This window comes from Monodelphis domestica, chromosome 3 (assembly GCF_027887165.1).
Source record: "Monodelphis domestica isolate mMonDom1 chromosome 3, mMonDom1.pri, whole genome shotgun sequence".
Classification (NCBI taxonomy): domain Eukaryota; kingdom Metazoa; phylum Chordata; class Mammalia; order Didelphimorphia; family Didelphidae; genus Monodelphis; species Monodelphis domestica.
Window position 1 is genome coordinate 526478196 of NC_077229.1, and position 18756 is coordinate 526496951.

At 37.5% G+C, this 18756-nt stretch overlaps 1 protein-coding gene across 20 annotated transcripts in view; it reads right to left on the reverse strand.

The window, feature by feature from the left end:
* PAM (peptidylglycine alpha-amidating monooxygenase) overlaps positions 1 to 18756 on the reverse strand; it is a 393336-nt gene that overhangs the window by 218836 nt on the left and 155744 nt on the right. For all 20 annotated transcript variants that reach the window (XM_001380031.4, XM_056824985.1, XM_056824993.1 and 17 more), the window contains 2 exons: positions 9615 to 10142; positions 8578 to 8698 (listed from right to left, as the gene is read on the reverse strand). In XM_001380031.4, the coding sequence (XP_001380068.1) occupies positions 8578 to 8698; positions 9615 to 9706 (213 nt within the window). In that variant the 5' untranslated portion in view covers positions 9707 to 10142. The remainder of the gene's footprint in view (positions 1 to 8577; positions 8699 to 9614; positions 10143 to 18756) is intronic.

Here is an 18756-nt window from a genome sequence, read left to right on the forward strand (position 1 = left end):
GAAATGTAGGGAAGACTTGCTCCAAGCCATTAAGATGTGTTGTTCTAAACCAAATGCATGGTTCAAGATTTGACAAATTGGTGCAGAATAAAGGGGAACATCCAGCTTCCTTTATTGATTGCCTCTCTGAAATGGCTGAATCTATAATGGGCTTAGAGGCAAACACAGAAGAATCTACATCTCATGTACAGAGACAGTTTTTGAAAGGTTGCACACCACACTTAAAGAACTTTTTCAGACATTATTTTACAAAATATGACACAGTGAGTTTAATTGAATTACGTGATATGGCAACTTATATTCGTGATAATCATACAGAGCAAAGTAAACAGGTGCAAGATTTATAGGAAAAATTAGAAGAATCACAGAAAAATTGAAGAGAAAAGGAGATTGAGGAAATCAAAAAGGTGAATACTATTAGGACATACACAAAACCTGTTTATAAGCCAAGAACAGTGCAGAGAGAGACTAGGCAATGTTTTTTTCTGCCATAAGATAGGACACCTGATCAACGACTGTTTTCTAAAAAAGAAATATGAAGTTAGTAACAATAAGAGCACAAAAGCAGAAGGAAAACCCTACTTGTTTTAATCATTGTAAACTGAAATCCACTCAACAGGCAACGGATTTATAAGAAATGAAAAATTCTATTAAATCAGAAGCTAAACCCAAATATTCAGACATGGTTAGGAGAGAATTATGAAGTGAGGATTATAATATATGTAGTTTGGTACATGGAGATAGAGAAAATAGTGAAAGACATACTGCTGTTAAAATTAAGAGGAAAAAGATAAGAAACAGTGAAAAGTTAGTACAAGAAATTAAATCTGTGAGTGATGAGAAATGCAAACCAAGCAAAAGATCACATGTCAGGCAGAGACAAGTAAAACAGCTTGATGCAGAAATTAGACATCATTTCTCAAATAACACAGAAATAAGAGACTTAGAAAAAAACTGTATAGTAACCACATGTGGGAAAAGTACAAATCAAGTCAAAACATTCCTTGAGAACTTTTTTCAGTGCAGATTGGGCACAGGGATTGGACTTTGTAAAAGAAAGTCAGAAAAAGTCACATAAACTCAAGCAGGAGTTAGTGAGAGATACAGAAAAACAAAATTTCAATTCCCTGCAGCAAAATAACTGTAACAGAAAATCAAAGCACAAATTTACTGTTACCAAAGAGGTTATTGTTAATGGTGAAGTAAATACTTTGAAATCATTCATAGATTTGCATAATAACATCCCACAAAACTCAGTTAATTCTTCAAATAGCTGTAAGGCACAGATGTCCTTAGAAAAAACATCTGATCTGAATCCTAAAGCTGAAACTTTCCATCTTGCAATGACTGATTTCCTGAACTTGAAGCTGACATTACATTTGAAAATAATAATCATATTCAAAGTAATGGAGTTAAAATACCAGTTAAATTTGAAAAGAGGAATGGAATGAAAGACTTAGTAACTGAAAGAACACCCAAGGATTCAAATGGCAGACTTGAAACCAACATTCTAAGTGGCAGAGGGGAGTCTGGCCAAATAAACTTATATGAGATAAACAATAGGTATAACTTAAATTCATTGTCCAATGTAGTAGAGGATATAGTACTATCAACCTCAAATGAAAATCTCATAGGAAATTATTTAAATCAAAAGATTTAGTTGATTCAACCATACAGCTGGCAGAGGGTAGCAAAAAAATGAACAGTGACTCAGTAGCAACAAACCCTTTAGCTACACAACCAGAAACATATGTATAGAGTAATGTGGGAAAGAATGAAGGCACACATCCTACTGATGCAGGGGAAAATGCTGATGTACTACACTTATTCCCAGAACAGGAAGATAGACAAAACCTTCAGGCTGATGATAGAGTAGAACCTGTGAATTTTAGCAACAACATTGCATATCTGCAAGAAGAAGTGAACCCCATAACATCAAATATATCACCTCAAAAGAAGAATCTAAGGCCTATCAATGAGAAACAACCAGAAATTGATTTGGGAAATATAAAAGTTGGTGACATAGAACTAGATCAAAACACAAAGCCAGAGTTAACAACATCTGACACAAGTTTACATGACACTGAACAAAATCCAATGAATAACATAAGGATTACAGAATTCAGTGATTCAGAATCAGAAACAGAGTCAGAAGGAAAACCAGATGGTGTAATAATAATGGACCAAGATGATGCAGAACAAATACCTTACCAATTTTATAAGCTTTATGAGGAAGTGGACAAAGAAGGGGATGTATGGGACACAAATGAGAAAACCAAATACCTGAAACCAGTACAATCAAAATCTTATCAATATGATGATGATGATGATGATGAGATGATCTTTGGGTTCAGAATAAGTTGTATACCATTGGAGGAACTTTATACTAGATTAGGAGTTGATAATGAAGATTACTTTATAGAGAAATTGAATTACATGGCTTGTACAGATACTGATTTTGAATGGGAAGGAGGATTTCAAGGAACATATTAAAGAAGTGGAGGAGGAGATAGATATACAATTTCACATCTATTCTCTAACTTCAAAAAACATGACAAATACCATTCATGCAGTAAGAAAAAAAAAACAAGATTAGTTGGAGTTCCATAGGGTAACATACAATGCAAAACCTTATGAGAATGAAGACTAGTTTCAGGTATAAGAAGAAAAAGAGATATTCTGACAAAAGAACAACTAAATAATTCAATCACAACAAGAAAAAACTCCTAATCTTTTAGCATAAAACTCCAACTTCATAACTATGACAAATACAAACATCTAGAATGCTATTGAAGCATCTATTTTCACTGGATGAATTTGTTATAAAATATTTTAACACCAAGTTATAGATGAGAACTGAAACAGGTTATCCATATCTCTCAACCTTCATCCTAAAACAATCTCTACCAGGGGAAGGGAGAGAGGGAGGATATACCATGAAAATATTATCTCATAGTTTCAGATACCTCACAAGAAACAACAATGTGGTCATGTCATCAATGAAGATACATACAAATGACATCTGATAAACAAAAAAGTCCTAGTCATAAGCAGCAACAGGAATAGCCTAGCAATAATCAAAATCAATAATAGTCCTTGTGAATGAACGCCTATGAAAGGAAAGCACACACGAGAGTATGTATCAACAGAAAGTACAGACAAGAAAGCATTGTACATGTTAAAATGATAACCGGAAAGCAAATAGAACAGCTCCAGAAAGAAAAATAGCCAGTAAAACAGATAGAAGGAAAATATGCATTTAAAAAATTAACTACAAAGAAAAGTCTCTACATAATCTGTACAAGTCTCTACCAATAACAACTATAGTAACAGCAAAGAAAGTAACAAAGTTATTTCAAATGAAAACATTACTCTATGAAATACATTATATGAAATACATTATATCCAAATTTTATCTCTAAGACATATCTAAAAGACAGCATACAATAAATCTCCTTGTGAAAAATTCTAACATCAAAAGATAAGAAAACTTCAAATTTATATTAACATAATCTAAGAACTTATACTATACTGCATACACCCACTCATGAAGATGATCACATGTAAAGCTTGCTTGCACTCATGAAGAATAAATAATGAATTCTGACAAGCACTCAAGAAAAATTCATAGCTTACTTCCATGCACAATGAAAATTCCAATCTTACATACATGCACATGTAAAAACCTTACATGCATGCATGTTCCCAATTGTTCCAGTATGTTCCTGATGGTTCCAGTATGTTCCTGAATTAAAGAACACAGGACTACCATCAAGAACAACAACAGACAAAAAGTGGCATGCTGACCAGACAATGAGAGATCAAGACAGACAGTTTTCTGCAATCAACATCAAAAGAAAGAAGGACTTTGAAAAGTTTGGACTTGTGATCATGAGGTTATGTAAGAGTGTGACATACATGTTAACATCACATATATACATACACATGCTACACAGAAATACAATGTAAGAAGAAATCTCATGGAATGGTTAAATATACAACACATGCATAGTGGCAAAATACAAAATTCACACTGAAATATAAATTTCTGTGGAAAATTCAAACAGAGGAACTTCTTATCTGCATGAATTTGCACAGAAATCAAGAACAATGTATTATATTTGCACATATGTAAATCTGTATAGATACAACTTATGACATATGTGAAAACTAGTATACTAACAAACTAACTATATTAGAATAATTTATTAATGTTCTAGTAACTAAACTATAGGTAGAGTTTAGAAAAATGTGTTCCAAGTCTTAGGGAAGTAGGGACAGACATAAAAACTACTTAAATATAGAAGTTAGATTACACTATGATTTTAGGTTAGCAATTGTTAGTAATCGAAAATTTTACTTAGTTGAATTTATAGACATTAGGAGATAAGACAGTTACATATTCAAAATACTGTTGAAATTGTTTAAAACTATTACATGAGTTGTTATTACATTAAAAACCCATGTTCATGTAAAATCCCTATTACCTAAATCATTTTTCTATACCCAAACTTAGCCTAGAACTAGACAGGATAACTAAATTAAGATTAGGATTTGTTATTCTGGGAGGGTAAAGGAATATTGAATATGGTGCAGGGTTAAGAATTAGATAGTTAGAAATATAACAAAATAAATATCTAAAAGGTAAGTATCATTAAAAAATACTAGTTGCATTTTTTCCAAGATGAAAAGGGAGGATTGTGGAAGAGAGGAATTGGGGAGCATGCAAAAGGCAGAAGCAGTGGCTGAGTGGTGACCTGTCAGTCAAATGAGAGGTTCCATTTTGAAATGTTACTGGAAAAACAGTTGGGGGCAAAGCCAACTGCTGACTGAACTCTGGTTATTCCTTGTTGCCTTGTATCAGGGAAGGAGTGGCTTGGTGACTCTGAAGGCAGAAGACAGAAGGACAATAGTCCAGATATCTCTCTGACTTGCTCTGTTGATGAAAGACATTTCTTTCAATTTGAACTCTATCCCAATATCCTCCAAACCTAAGGCTCACTGCAGTGTTAGGGAAATCCCCAACCCTCTTACCTCCATTCTCTTTTCCTGTCTTCCCAAATAAACCCTGACTTAAGGTAAAGAAAAAGACTATTTCATTTGAAACATCATTAACTCACCCTGAGTGATTTAGAAAGAAGAAGAAGGTGGGGGGAGGGAGGAAGGGAGGTCTAGTGGGAGGAGGGAAAACAGAGAAGAAATAAGATAATTGCCTGATCTTTAGTATCAATCACCCATCAAACATACCACCCTTATTATTATTTACTACACTAGTAAAGGACAAATGAATGTGACAATTTTCTGTAAACTCTAAAAGGCTGCACCAATATAAGGGACTTTCAGTGGTCCTTCCTTTTCTCTATATATTTCTTTACTTCTTTCCTTTTCATTTATCTACTTTAAAAATTCTCTTCTACCATTGGATTCCTCCTTATCATCCCTTTTGACTTCATCGTTCCTTGATGTTTTCCCTTCTGTAATGTTCCTTTTGCTATCTCTTAAATAGAAATAGAGACTATACTTCTTGTGTCCTCCACTCATTTCTCAAATTGATCTTTCAAAAAGATAGACTGAACATATGTCTACCAACTATTTTCATTAACATCAGTGGCTCCCTATTACCTCCAGGATCAAATATAAAATCCTCTGTTGGGTTTTCAAAGCTCTTTATAACTTGGTCCTTCCTATGTTTCTTTTCTTACACCTTACCATCAATTATTTGATCCAGTGACGTTTACCTCCTTGTTGCTCCTTGAACAAGACTTGCCATGTCCTAACTTGATTTTTACTGGCTTTCTCCCATGCCTGGCACTGTCTCCCTTCTCTGGCCTCCTTTAAGACTCAGCTAAAGTCCCACCTTCTACAGAAAGCTTTTCCCATCCCTTTCTTCCTTCCTTCTGAGTATCTCCAATTTAAACAGAGTTATTGGCATTCTCTTCCTTCCATTAATCTGTGAGCTCTATAAGACTGTGTAGTATCTCCTCTGTCCATGCTTCGTACAGTGCCTGACACATAGTAGGCACTTAATAATTCTCATAGACTAATTGGCTGTGCCTATCAAAATCTCCTAGAAATACTGAAACTATACTGGGGATCTTGCTGGACTATTCAGTGCTCAGATTTGTTCTCATATGTAAAGTTGGCCCAGAAGTATGTCATCTAACATGAACATCAAGGGAAAGATAACCAGAAAGAAGAAGAGAGTAATTCATTCAGTATCCACATCTGAACTACTCCAGGGGAGCCACAGCATAGTCACTGAATTGTTCAAGACAAGATACAAAGAGTTTTTTTTTTTTTTAATCAAAATATATATGGGGCAGCTAGGTGGCTCAGACCTAGAGACAGGAGGTTCTAAATTCAAATGTGGCCTCAGATACCACCTAGCCGTGTGACCCTAGGCAAGTCACTTAACTTCCATTGCCTAGCCTTCATCCCTCTTCTGCCTCATAGCCAATATAGAGTATTGATTCTAAGATGGATGGTAAAAGTTTAAATTATATAACATATATATAAATAAATATACATATACCTATTTTTCTCTGTGTTCATTAGATATATTCATGTATGTATTACACACACACACACACACACACACACACACACACACACACGGGAGGCCATAGTATAGAAGCCAAATAGTAGATATATAATATATCCAATATATGTCTGTGATAACAACTTGCAATTATATTGTACTTTAAAGTTTACAAATATACATATACTACAGCAGCTATGATTCATGGATAGAGTGTTGGAATTAAAGTCAGGAAAACCTGAGTTCAAGTCATTCTTTTGACATACTAATCATATGGCAATTGGCAAATTACTTCACCTCAACTTCAACTTTCTCATCTGAAATAAAACCTGTTGTGACTACATAATAGCATTATTGTGAGACTCAAATAAGAAAATGTATATTAAACATTCCATGGAGTGTAAAATCAGATACTATTGGTACTCTATAAATTAATGTTGTTATTAGATATGGTATTTAAAATATGTAATGTAAAAATAACAGATGATTAATGATATTAAAATAAATATTTGATTATTATTATTTTGATAATCACAAAATATATTATGGTTTAAATCACAAAATTAATAAACACATTTTATTTTATGAGATTCTCTTAAATGGATCACCTGGGAATTTTTGTTATCTAATTGCCCCATGCTTCTTGGACAAAGTCATTTTTAATGTATTGTAATGAGAAAAAAAGAAAAACAATTATTATGAATAAAAAAGTCTCTTCTATGACTTAAGGTCCTTCTGGCAAATAAAAAATTTCTAAAGTAAGGAGCGAATTTTAACAATATTTAAGTAAGTTTATCACATTTTAAACAACATGAAAATAAGTATTTTTACTCAAAGTTTACAATGATAGGAGTGAAATTTCTCATTTTCTCCTCTTTTTCTCTTTTTACTATAGTTTTCTGAGCTAAAGACTGCCAATATGGCTCTTAGGAAATTCAAATTTAAGAGACCAATAAATCAAGGAAAATAGAAATATATAGATATTTTCAGAAAGGAGGTATTTTTACAGGGCGAATCCAAACAGTTATCAATAGCTCATTAGGTCAACAAGTTAGCCTTCCTCAAACGAGTCAATCTGAAGCCTCCCTTCCCAAAGACCCACACCTAGTTCCTAGGGTTCTTGGATGCTGCCTTAAAAAAAAAACACCCCCCAATCTTTTTATTTTTCATTAAAAAAAAAAAAAGCTCCCTGCAACAATGAGTCATCTACTGCAGTTCAACAACACTGTCCTTTTCCTGCTTCTGCAGCCCTTCAAAAGGAAGGTACTATCTTTTAATGACATACATAAATCCCCTCTCTACTGCCTAACTGCAAAACATCATTAATCCGGGCCTTTTGTGCTTAATGAAGCACCCTGCAAAACCCCACAGTACTGGAGTCAAGCTCATTGCATCTACCTGGGAAGAAAAAGAACTCCCCTCGTTTTACTCAGGTGCTTTTTATTCATATTTCTGGGCTCGGCTATCACTCCATTGCCACAGATCTGGAAGAGCAAACCACCTGTACTAAAGGGAACATATAGTAAGGCACCTGTTAGAATCATTTTGGTAACTTTTGGAAGCATAAAATAGTTTCTTTTCCTTAAAAATCAACTTTCCAACTTGTGGTTGGAACAGGCTATTTTAGGCAGTAATCTTTGAGTACAGCTGCTGGATATCATTTCACTTTATGAGACTAATTTTTCATAGCTTAATCCATATCCAATAAAGAATATTACTCCTTGGAGAATCACAAAGAAGACATTTTCTTGGTTCCATTTATATACACAAAGATCATCTCAGGAAAATTACAAAGGAAACCACTATCTAGTTGTCATCTCCACTGAAGTGCCATTCCCAGCCTTCCTCCTTCCTCCCCCCACGAACCAACCAGAATATTCCATCTTTGTAGCCCTCTAAAGAGCCTCAGCTCCTCAGGGAAGAAAAAGAAATAGCAGAAAGCTTCATTTTCAAGGCAGCCCTGAGGGTAGCTAAAGTTTCTCAGCTCTAGTCATTAAGCGTACATATAACAAATGGGAAATAGAATCCAGTTCTCTTACCTGCTTTGGAGTAACCCCAGGCATGCGGATGTCCAATGCAAAATCCGAGGAGTCAATAGGGATTATCGGTCTGGAAGTACCAAGGCATTCATTGGAAAATGATCGAGTGCTTTCTTTATACCTTAAAAGGGATACATAGTTTTAAGACCCTTGAATACAGCGGAGCTGGAATTCAGTAAGAAAAATGGCATTTGTCCTTGCTTGTTATCAATCCTTCTAGATTAGTCTAGTGTGTTTAGACAAAATAAAAGCACTAAATTTCCTGGCCATGGAATTAGTCTTTAACCCCCCCCCCCCCAATGACTTTAGAACTTAAAGTCCACACAAAATTTAAAAATAGCCAAATGAAATCTATTTAACGCCTGCCTGCTCTTGAAAATACAATTCAAAATGGGAATTGGAGGCTGTTTTTCGGGAAATGACGTCTGCTAAGCTAAACAATCGAAGATTTGCTAGTTTCCTCAACTGAAGGATAGTAACTACATCGCAGTCAATGTTTGCCATCAAGGGGTGGTTCCAAGGTTGTTCTAGAGCAGCTATCAGGAACCAGAGCGAACCCTGTTCTCAGTGCCAAGCAGAGTTCTAAGGGATACAGGGGGAGCACTGAGTGACATGGAGCTGGGTGAATACATAAATATTCCAGCAGGGTCATTATCAGAAGCGTGTCTCCAGCTCAGGGTTTTGGGGAGCCCCTGGAGCTCCCAGCCTTTTCCTACTCAGCCTCCACCAAAGTCCAACAAGGTGAGGATGTGCCAACACGGGAGTGCTGAAGTTCAGACAGCTGGAACGTGGTTTCCGGAGAGCTCTATTGGAAAACTTCTCATTGGAGTTTTGAGAAACAGGCAAGCTGGCTGCCATGCCATGCCACGGCTTCAGCCTAGTTTCCGAGAAGTTACACCCCCCCCCTCCCCAATCAAGCCCGTTTCTGTGAATAGTATTGAGCTGGCCCGAGCTTCTAAGACTCCCGTCTGAAAAAGCGGAGGCACCTTTAAATGGCATGCACAAACCCGTCATAAACAGCCCGCTGAAAGACCCACCTCTTAAAGACAGACAGGGGGCTTCGGAAAGCCAAACAGCTGCTCTGCAAACCGAGGAACAGTATTAGCAGGTTATTAACGAGGCCAGCCATGTCCACCCTGCTGTTCCCGGCCCGAGGAGAGCAGTGGAGAAAGGGCAGAGCAGCTCTACGGGGTGTGATCCCAGCAATTAGGCAGCAGTGGCTGGAGCAATTCACGACTTCATTATCGTGTGCTCTGCAGGCATCCCCCACGGCGCTGGACCAACCATCTGTCTCGGGAGGTGACGCGGGAGCTCAGGAAGGCAGACGATGCTGGCTTGTCTCTATCCTGAGCTGCAAAAAAAGCTGCTGGAAGAGACCCTTCGTGGCGAGGGTACGCGGGACTTTTTTCCAGTCAGGAAGCAGAAGCAGAGGTAGTCCTGGGGCTGGAACTCCCTCGGAAGCTTTGGCTCGGCGTTCCGTTTAGACGGGCAGGTGACTTCTCAATCCACAATAACAGAGGCTGTGAGGGATCTCATACAAACCAACGTCATTCATCATTCGGGACCTGCAAAAATAGAAGCAGATAATGGATGACTAACACATTACAGCATTTGTCCTCAGCAAATCCCTGTTGAGGCTGCTTAATACATGAATACTTTCAGAAGCTGTAGCCCAGCCCAGCGAGGACTGCCTGCCGGGGCTGGTGATCTCTGCCTCTTTCTCCACCCCCACCCCACCACCGGGCCACAGGGCCTTCCCACACCTTCCCTTCTAGGACTAAAAAGCCATTTCCAGCCCCCACTAATATTTTGCTCCAGCCAAGAAAAGTTATTCCCATAATAGATGTCTGTCACCTTAAAAAGGCGACTGATGGAGACACAGAGAGAAGCCGGGAAGGAGCATTTGGATACAGCCGTCATCAGAGAGAGATTAAGAGAACAAAGACGTGCCTCTATGCACCACAGAGTCTCTCCCAGTCCTGGAGATTCGGAACTGTCAAGTGAGGTGATGTGGAGGCAGCAGGGCATAACTTTCACAGGTACTTCCATTTCTGTGGCATAAAACAAATACTAGCAGTGCCCCTGGACTAGCGGGCTTCTACACTACTCTAACAAACGGGGCATGACCAAGAACCTCATTAACAAAATGATCAGGATAGTTAGAACGAGGGCCATAGTTCTACATTCTGTGTACTGGGTTCTACTAAGAGAACTTTAAAATTGTTTGCTGGTTCCGATCTGTGTGGCTTCTGGTTCTCTGAAGAGCTCAGTGTAAGTTTTAAAGTTCGTGTTCAGAATTCAGACATTTAAAAACCATCCATCACTGCCTACACGTTAACTTTATTAAAAAAAAAACAATTAAGTAAAAGTTCTATCCTAGTTTCTATAACCACAGGGGAAACCACATATGCACCATATACACAACTACCAGGTTACCAAAAAAAAAAACAAAACAAAACATTCTATGCTAGTATCCTATTAAAGTTTCCAAACAATCTATTTTATAAGCATCTCTCCAAATTCAAAAGATATCAAAGATCATTTAAGAAACTAAGCATTAAGTTATTAAAACAGAAAGTATGTAAAATGTACAAAGTTCATCATAATGCTTGAAGAAATCCATCTTTCACTAAATAGAATTCAAGCAAGGATAGACCTCCAAACAATCCTGCTGCCAAGGAATTGTTCCTTGAAAGCCAAGGACTTAATCACAGAAAGGACACTGAAGATAATGAGGTATTAAGCTGGCAGTAAAAATGAAGCCAGGTTAACCCCAATTCAGAGGTGGGAATAGTCCCTTGAATGAGTGTGAAGGAATCAAAGTCATTGGAAGTATCCCTGGATGACCCTTAAAATCAACAATTAAGGGCCTACTATGTGCCAGGCATTCTGCAAAGCACCAAGGACACAAAAAGATGCAAAAGGCAGTCCTTGCTCACAATGAATTCACAATATAATGGAGCAGGAATCATGCAAACAAAAATATACAAAGCAAGATATATACAGGATAAATCAGAAGTAACTAAAACAAGGAAAATGCTGGAATTAAGAGGGGGTTGAGAAGGCTTCCTCTAGAAGCTGGAATTTTAATTGGGAATCAGGGAGGCCAGAAGTTGGAGTAGAGGAAGGAGAGCCTTCCAGGATGGAAGGATAACCAGAAGGAAGGTCTGGAACTGAGAGATGGAGTGTCTTGTTCATAGAATAGCTAGAAGTCCAATTTCAGTGGATGGAAGAGTACCTTTCAGGGAGAAAGATCTAAGAAGACTGGAAAAGGAGGAGAAGATTACTAGAGGCAATAGGGAGCCACTGGAGTTTAATGAAAAGATATATTAGATTCAATTGAATTTGGAAAGAGAAAGAGAGCTAACAGAAAGGAATATTCAGCTCTTTATCTTTTGAGGGGCAAGGGGATTTCCTCACCTGCCCCTCTCCTTCCTCCCTCTGTCACTGCCAAGCCATCCAGCAGCAGAACCACTGTTCTAGAGAGTCAGTTGGAGAGAGCCCAAGGCAGAATTGAGGGAGCAAAGACAGATCTTCCAAATATATGATTACAGACATAATCATGAAGGTAGAAAAAGCTTTAAGGATTAAGAGCTGTGGCAGCAAAGAAGAAAGCTGACTATGAAATAAGAAAGAGGTACTTCTGCTAATCGTCTACAGTAAGGACTCAATGAAGAAAGAGGATTTCAAGGGCCTGTTGTTCCAGAGTTTTAAGTTGTCTCAGGACTGAGTTTTCCTGTCTGGGTGCCTCACTATTATCTGCCTTAAGTTTGTGCTCGGTCTCCCAATGGATGCGGTCACTCAGTCAACGAGTATTTATGGAATTCTTACTCTATGCCAAGCACTCTGTGTGTTAGTGGAAGACTGCACACTGGGCTATTTCAAGGACTGTTTAATGACAATAATTCTTAATATCTGATCTTAGTTGATCCCATTGTTCATGTTTTACTGGAAGCCTGCTAATGGGAACAATACCAGGACGGGTTTGTGAGGTCAAATTGGGAAAGTCCAAGATGCTGGACAACCCCTAGAACTCTTGAGAAGAGTGTCTCTCTCTACCTTCTCCTGGTGTTAACCTGGAAGTGCTGCTCTAGGGCAAAGATTAAAATAGGGCACTCCAGGAACTAAGGATCCCAATAAATTTAAATAATGATGGCAGTTTTGAAAGAACCAGCCAACATTGGCAATGTGGATTGGACCTTTTTTTCTGGGCTTTCTACCTATGGTTTTAGGGAGAAAAAACCTTTCTTTTTTTGTTTTGATCCATTGGGTAAAAAGACTTTTTTTGGGTAGGAAGTCCTCGTGGAGAAAATGGATGATTGGTTTAAAGGCTCTGACAGCCTTTGCCAGAAACAGAAGAATAATCCTAGCAAAAGGCAATATTTAAATTTTCTTGAATTTCATGTATATGTTTTATCTATATCCAGGTATGCATATATGCTTAATATTTCTTTCAATGTTTTAAATATGATTTGTAAATTATATTAATATATATTACTATTAATTATATGTAATGCTCAAACAGATATTTTAACAAACCTTAAATATTATCCTTTTCCATGAAAGATTTTGAGGATATCAGAAAACCAATGAAAGTTATTTTAGTTTATATCCAGTCTACATTGAAGATATGGCAAAAAATTATTTAGGGCTGCTAGGTATCTCAATGGAAAGAGCACTGTGGACCTAGAGTCAGGAAGATCTGAGTTGATATCTGCCCTAAGACCCCTACTAGCTGTATGACCCTGGGTAAGTCACTCAACTCCATTTGCCTCAGTTTCTTTGTATATATAATAAGCTGGAGAAGGAAAGGGCAAACACTCTAGTATCTTTGCCACGAAAACCCCAAATGACATCACTAAGAGTCTAAAATGACTTATTGAACAACAATAGCAAATTATACATAAAAATAATAATGTAAATGTATTTTGATGATTCTTTTATTATAATTAAAGGCTTTTAATAAGAATAATTCAATCACTCTCATTCTTAAATATGTTCAAAATGCTCCACGTTAAGATCATATATTAAATAGTCTTTTTACATACATGAATGTAATATATTTAGAGAGTCATATAATGGCCTGAGTGAGTGGATGAGAAGTGAAGCTAAACCATACATTTTGTCTCAAAGTCAAATAAGAAAATGCTGAATTTGTTATGTATTGTGCAGTCATGAGAATGTTAGTCAAAGTTGAGGAATTTAATTAAGAATAATGTCTTGTTGTTTTCCTTGTGGAAGTATTTTCAGGACAGAATGATTTGATGACTAATAGACATATTTAGAGGGAGTCTGTTACTGATCACAGAGTCTGGAAAAACAAATTTGGTTACTGTTGTCAAGTTTCTGCTGCAATCGAATCAGAGACTGAATGGTACCAGTGAGATTTTCCATTATTTCTTTAATAGGTATCCCTCAATGTTGACTGTAAGGGGAGGATTAGCTCCTAATTGCTACGTGCCCCATGATATGAGTCTAATGTCCTTAATGCTGAAAATGACCAGTTGAATTGCTGTATCTTTGGGAATGTGTAGCTATACTGTAGGCACACAGGAGTCATCTCATATATTTCTATCCCCACTAATTTGAAATGAATGTTCATTATAATAGAACTAAGAGAGAGTTTCCCATTACCCGTTAAGAAAAAGACTCCTAAAGCCAAGAGTGTTTTGTTTTTGTTTTGGTCTTTATTTCTATGACATTAGTGATGCGAATTATAACCAAAGAAGATGATTTTTACTTCCCATAGATACAAATATAAATATCTTTATGTGTATATATATGTATATATATATATATATATATTACATGTGCATTTTACTTTGGGGCATATAAATATAATGTCTGATATATTCCAATAAAAATTACTTGAACAACGTGTAATTATCTCATCTCCAATGAGTTAGGCCAAGAGTACAGCAATAGTGGCTCCAAAATTCTCCACTTATGTTTATATAATCACTATGAACTGAATAGGAACAGGGAGAATTCTTTACTTTTCCAAAGAAAATAGACCATTGCTAGGCTAACCAGTTGTAGAAAGGTAGTACTCTTATTATTACAACATCTATTCTATGGTATTAAAAAGTTCTGGTTAACATCCATAGTGTTTTCTAAAGGTAGCTGAGCCATAGCCACTTCAATATTGAACTCCATTTATGTAACAGTTCACAAATAGTTCAAAAAATTTTAAAGACTCTTTTGGTGACTCAGTGGTCATTTTACTTTAATATTTTGAGAGGCTGTGACAGGTATAGACTTCCATCAATACCGATTGCCAGCCTTCTTTTTGGTCTTTGAGAGAAGCCTTTCCCAGTCCTCTTGTCCTCAGAGATTATCTCCAATTTAGCCTTTATAAATCACAGTTGTACACATTGGATTTTTCTCCGAGTCAAAGAACAAGTCCACAATAAGAACAAAACTAACATCTAGTCACCATCTCAGATTCTTTCCCAAATGATGAAAGTCTGTTTCATTTAGGGAAGGTTTGAAGAATGAGTTCAGAATTGGTACTTAATGATCTGCTAAAAGTTCAAAAGATTTTTCTTTTTCAGTAACGTGTCAGAAACCGAAGCTGCCAAAGGGCAATGGAAAAGTGCATGGTGGACACGAACTGAGTGCAAAATTCCACCAACAAGAATTTACATGGAGGAAATAGTGGAAAGGATTTCATCATGATGTAAAAAGAAGGGCTAAATATGCTGTGCGTACAAATGTTGACTGATGAACGCGGAGTTCCACTGGTGTGCTTAGGGTATCTGAAGAACTTGAGGAAGAACCCTCTTCCCACCCGAATGTTGACTAGAAACCTGGGGCAAAGGATGAGAGGACATCAATGAGGGCTACGAAGATTGGGTGGTGAGGGAGAGGATATCCACATCATGGAGATCACACAGCCATTAAAATGGTGGGGTAGGAAGACAAGTATTATAAATGACTCGATGATAATGTAATTGAAGGTTCTTAAATCCAATGATTCCTTTCTCTTTTCCTTTTGAAGAACTATTTCTTTTAGACATCTATAGGCAGCTGGTATAGCAGCAGATACCATGCTGAGCCTAAATTCAGGAAAACAGATGAAATCCAGCCTCACACACTATCTTTGTGGCCTTAGGCAAGTCTCACTGTTTGCCTTGCTTTCCTCAAGTATAAAACAGGGATAATAACAGCACCTCCCTCCCAGAATTGTTGTGAGTATCAGAAGAAATAATATTTGTAAAGGGGCTCATCACAATACCTAGAATACAGCGGGCACTACATAAATGCTTATTCCCTTCCCCTTATAAGTCTTATTATCAGTGTTATGGAAGAAGGTAATGGTGGATTAGATATAACAGAGTAAGCAATGTTATCAACAAAAAATTATTGAATATGATCACCATTTAAAATGCCAATATGAAAAGTCCTAAAGGGGCACAGCTGTCTTCAGAAATATTCCATGAAAGGTCTGCAAGGCTACCAGAAGAAATAATGACAAAGAAATCAAAGGTACTTCAAGATGTGTCTTCTTTAAGCCCTTGCTGGATATTCTTGTGTGGTCCCGATCTGATTCCTGGGATTCCAAACGATTTCATTTGAGCTATTTGCACAATTTTTGAAGGAAGGGAAGAACAGAAGCTCTGGATTTTGTCTCTGACCCTCTTTGTTGCTCTCAGATCTTTTACCCCCAAGACCTGTCAATAAGCATTTATTAATCATTTCTTGTGTGACAAGCACCATGTTAACAGCTAGGATTACAAAAATAAGCAAAAAGAAAGGCAAGTCCCTGCCCTTAGGAAGCTTACAATTAAATGGAGGAATACATTGAACAAAAGAGAGCTTAAAAGCGGAGTGGGAAGTGGGGGAAGTTAACCATTTGGGGGCATTTTAGAAAAAGTCTGGTGTTAGGAAAGAAGAAAAGGTCAGCTTAATCATTTTTCTTGATGTTTAGTGGATTCCTTCTGTTTTCACTTTCCCCTGTTTCTTTTTTTTTAACTTGGAAAATTTTATTTAATTAATTCATTTCCCCTGTTTCGAATAGCTCTGTATAACTCCTTCAAAAATGACACTTAAATTGTTTGCTCAGAGTTTTCAAAGAGATTACTATTAAATTATATCTCACCAGCTGTTTCCCAGGTTGATTTTGGTAGATCTCTCAAATATATTTTTCTACTCTTTAGGCTAGGTTTGTCTTTGCCTCATTGAACCATTGAGGTCTCTTGGTTCCATTTTGTTTCAGGGTATCTGCTGCTTGGGTCAGGTGTTTTGTCATCTATTTAAGACTCTATCCAAAAAAATTTTAAGAGCTCCAACTTAATTTTTAAAGCGATATCACCCCTTGTTTCCAATATCCACTACTGGGGTCCTTGTTGGGTGATACATTTTTTGTCCAAGACTCATATTTATTGTGTAGTTGGGCTAGTCTTAAGTCATGGCATTTTAAAACTGTATTAGAAATTTTCTCATGTTTCCTCATTTCCCCTGGATTGTGACTTTGTAAGAGAATCAGGCTCTTTTCCCTCTAGTATTCTTGGATGTGGCTCTTGTTTGGCATCATCCTTTCTGCACTTTGAATGCTACGGCTACTGCCTTGCTTAAATTCTAGATGGGCTCTTGGTTTCTTGCCCTTTTTAGTATCCCTTTGATCTGAGACTATGAACTTGGTCTTGGACTGGAGCCAGGTTCCATCCTCTGCCTCAGTTCCTCCCTTTTATGTCTACTTTGGCCCTGGCCCGACTCCTCTGACTTTCATGGCACCAACTTGGAAGTTGGCTTTGTCCCCCAATGAGGGCCGGATGGATGCTGACCCTTATCAGAGATGACACTGGCTTTGTGCCTCTTGGAGGGCTCCCTGCCTGGTCTCCTTCTCCTGATCTCCTGGTGTTGTTTGAAGAGCAGCGTTCATGCTCGTCTGGGGATGTGTGAAGGACGCTGAGCATCTCTGTTTTCCCGGGTAGTTATCAAGAGAGTTAAGTGTTCTCCAGGCGCTCAGAGGAGGACCCCAAGGCCCGACCAAATGCAGTTACTTGCCAGGTGCTATCTTTGTCCTTGGCGGGTGCCAACAGGCCAATGGCTGGGATCCTGCTTGTTTCAGAATCTATTTCTGGAGGCAAAGCTGTTCTCTAATAATACCCAACAATACCTAGCTCGCACCCATGCGGGATCAGGCACTTGGGGAGAATGCTTTACAGATATGTTCTCACTGGAGCTTTACAGTGACTCAAAAAGGGAGCAGCTCCCCTGCCATAGCTGGGGAAATGGAGGCAAAGCAGAGCTTAGAAGTGCCCAGTCACACAGCTGACTAAGCCCAGGTTGCAAGTCTAGTCTTCTGGGCCCAGCGCTCCAGCGAAGGCACCCAAGAGCCATGGCCCCCGCCCGAATGGGAGCCAGCTTCCAGACCTGTAAAGGACCGAGGGCTCAGAAGTGTTTCCCCTTGGCCTTATTGGCCATTCTTTTCTCTAAGCCTTCCACAGTTTATCACTGGAAAATTTCTCAGCCAGAACCTTTCAATTCACAACCTTTATTAGCTGCCCAAGAGAATAATGATAATAATAACAATAATGATAATAATGATGATAATTTTAGTACTATTAGATACTCTACTAGACAATATTAGTATCATATAGTATTATAGATGCTACTACTATTATTAAATAACAAAATTAACGTTTAAAGAATATTTTAAGGCTCATAAAACACTTTATATGTATTACTTAAGTTGATCTTTAAAACAACCGTGTGAGGTAAGACCTGTTTTACAAGAGGAAACTGAGGCTGAGAGATGAAGTCTCTCGTCCAATGTGGCACAGCTAGCAGGCACCTAAAGCTGAACTCGAGCTCGGGTCTTCTTGACGTCGGGTCTAGAGCACCAGCTGTTGTACTGCACAGCTGCCATCCTTACACAGAGGCAAGACATACAGATGTATATATTATGGGCACCTGTGAAAGTCCTCTAGAGAATAATGATACAGATGAAGATGTTACTAATATCTGTCCATCTGCTTAAAGGAACATTGGCAGGTGGCTTTTTTAATATTTAAAGCACTTAAAAAGAGAACTATATGAGAGTTCATATTTTAAAAACTAGCTTAATTAGGTATGTTTCTGTTATATTTAAATTCAAAATTATAGAAGGTGTAATAATGCAAAAAATGAAATCTACTGTTATGAGAAATTAAATAGCTATAATATTAAAAACTT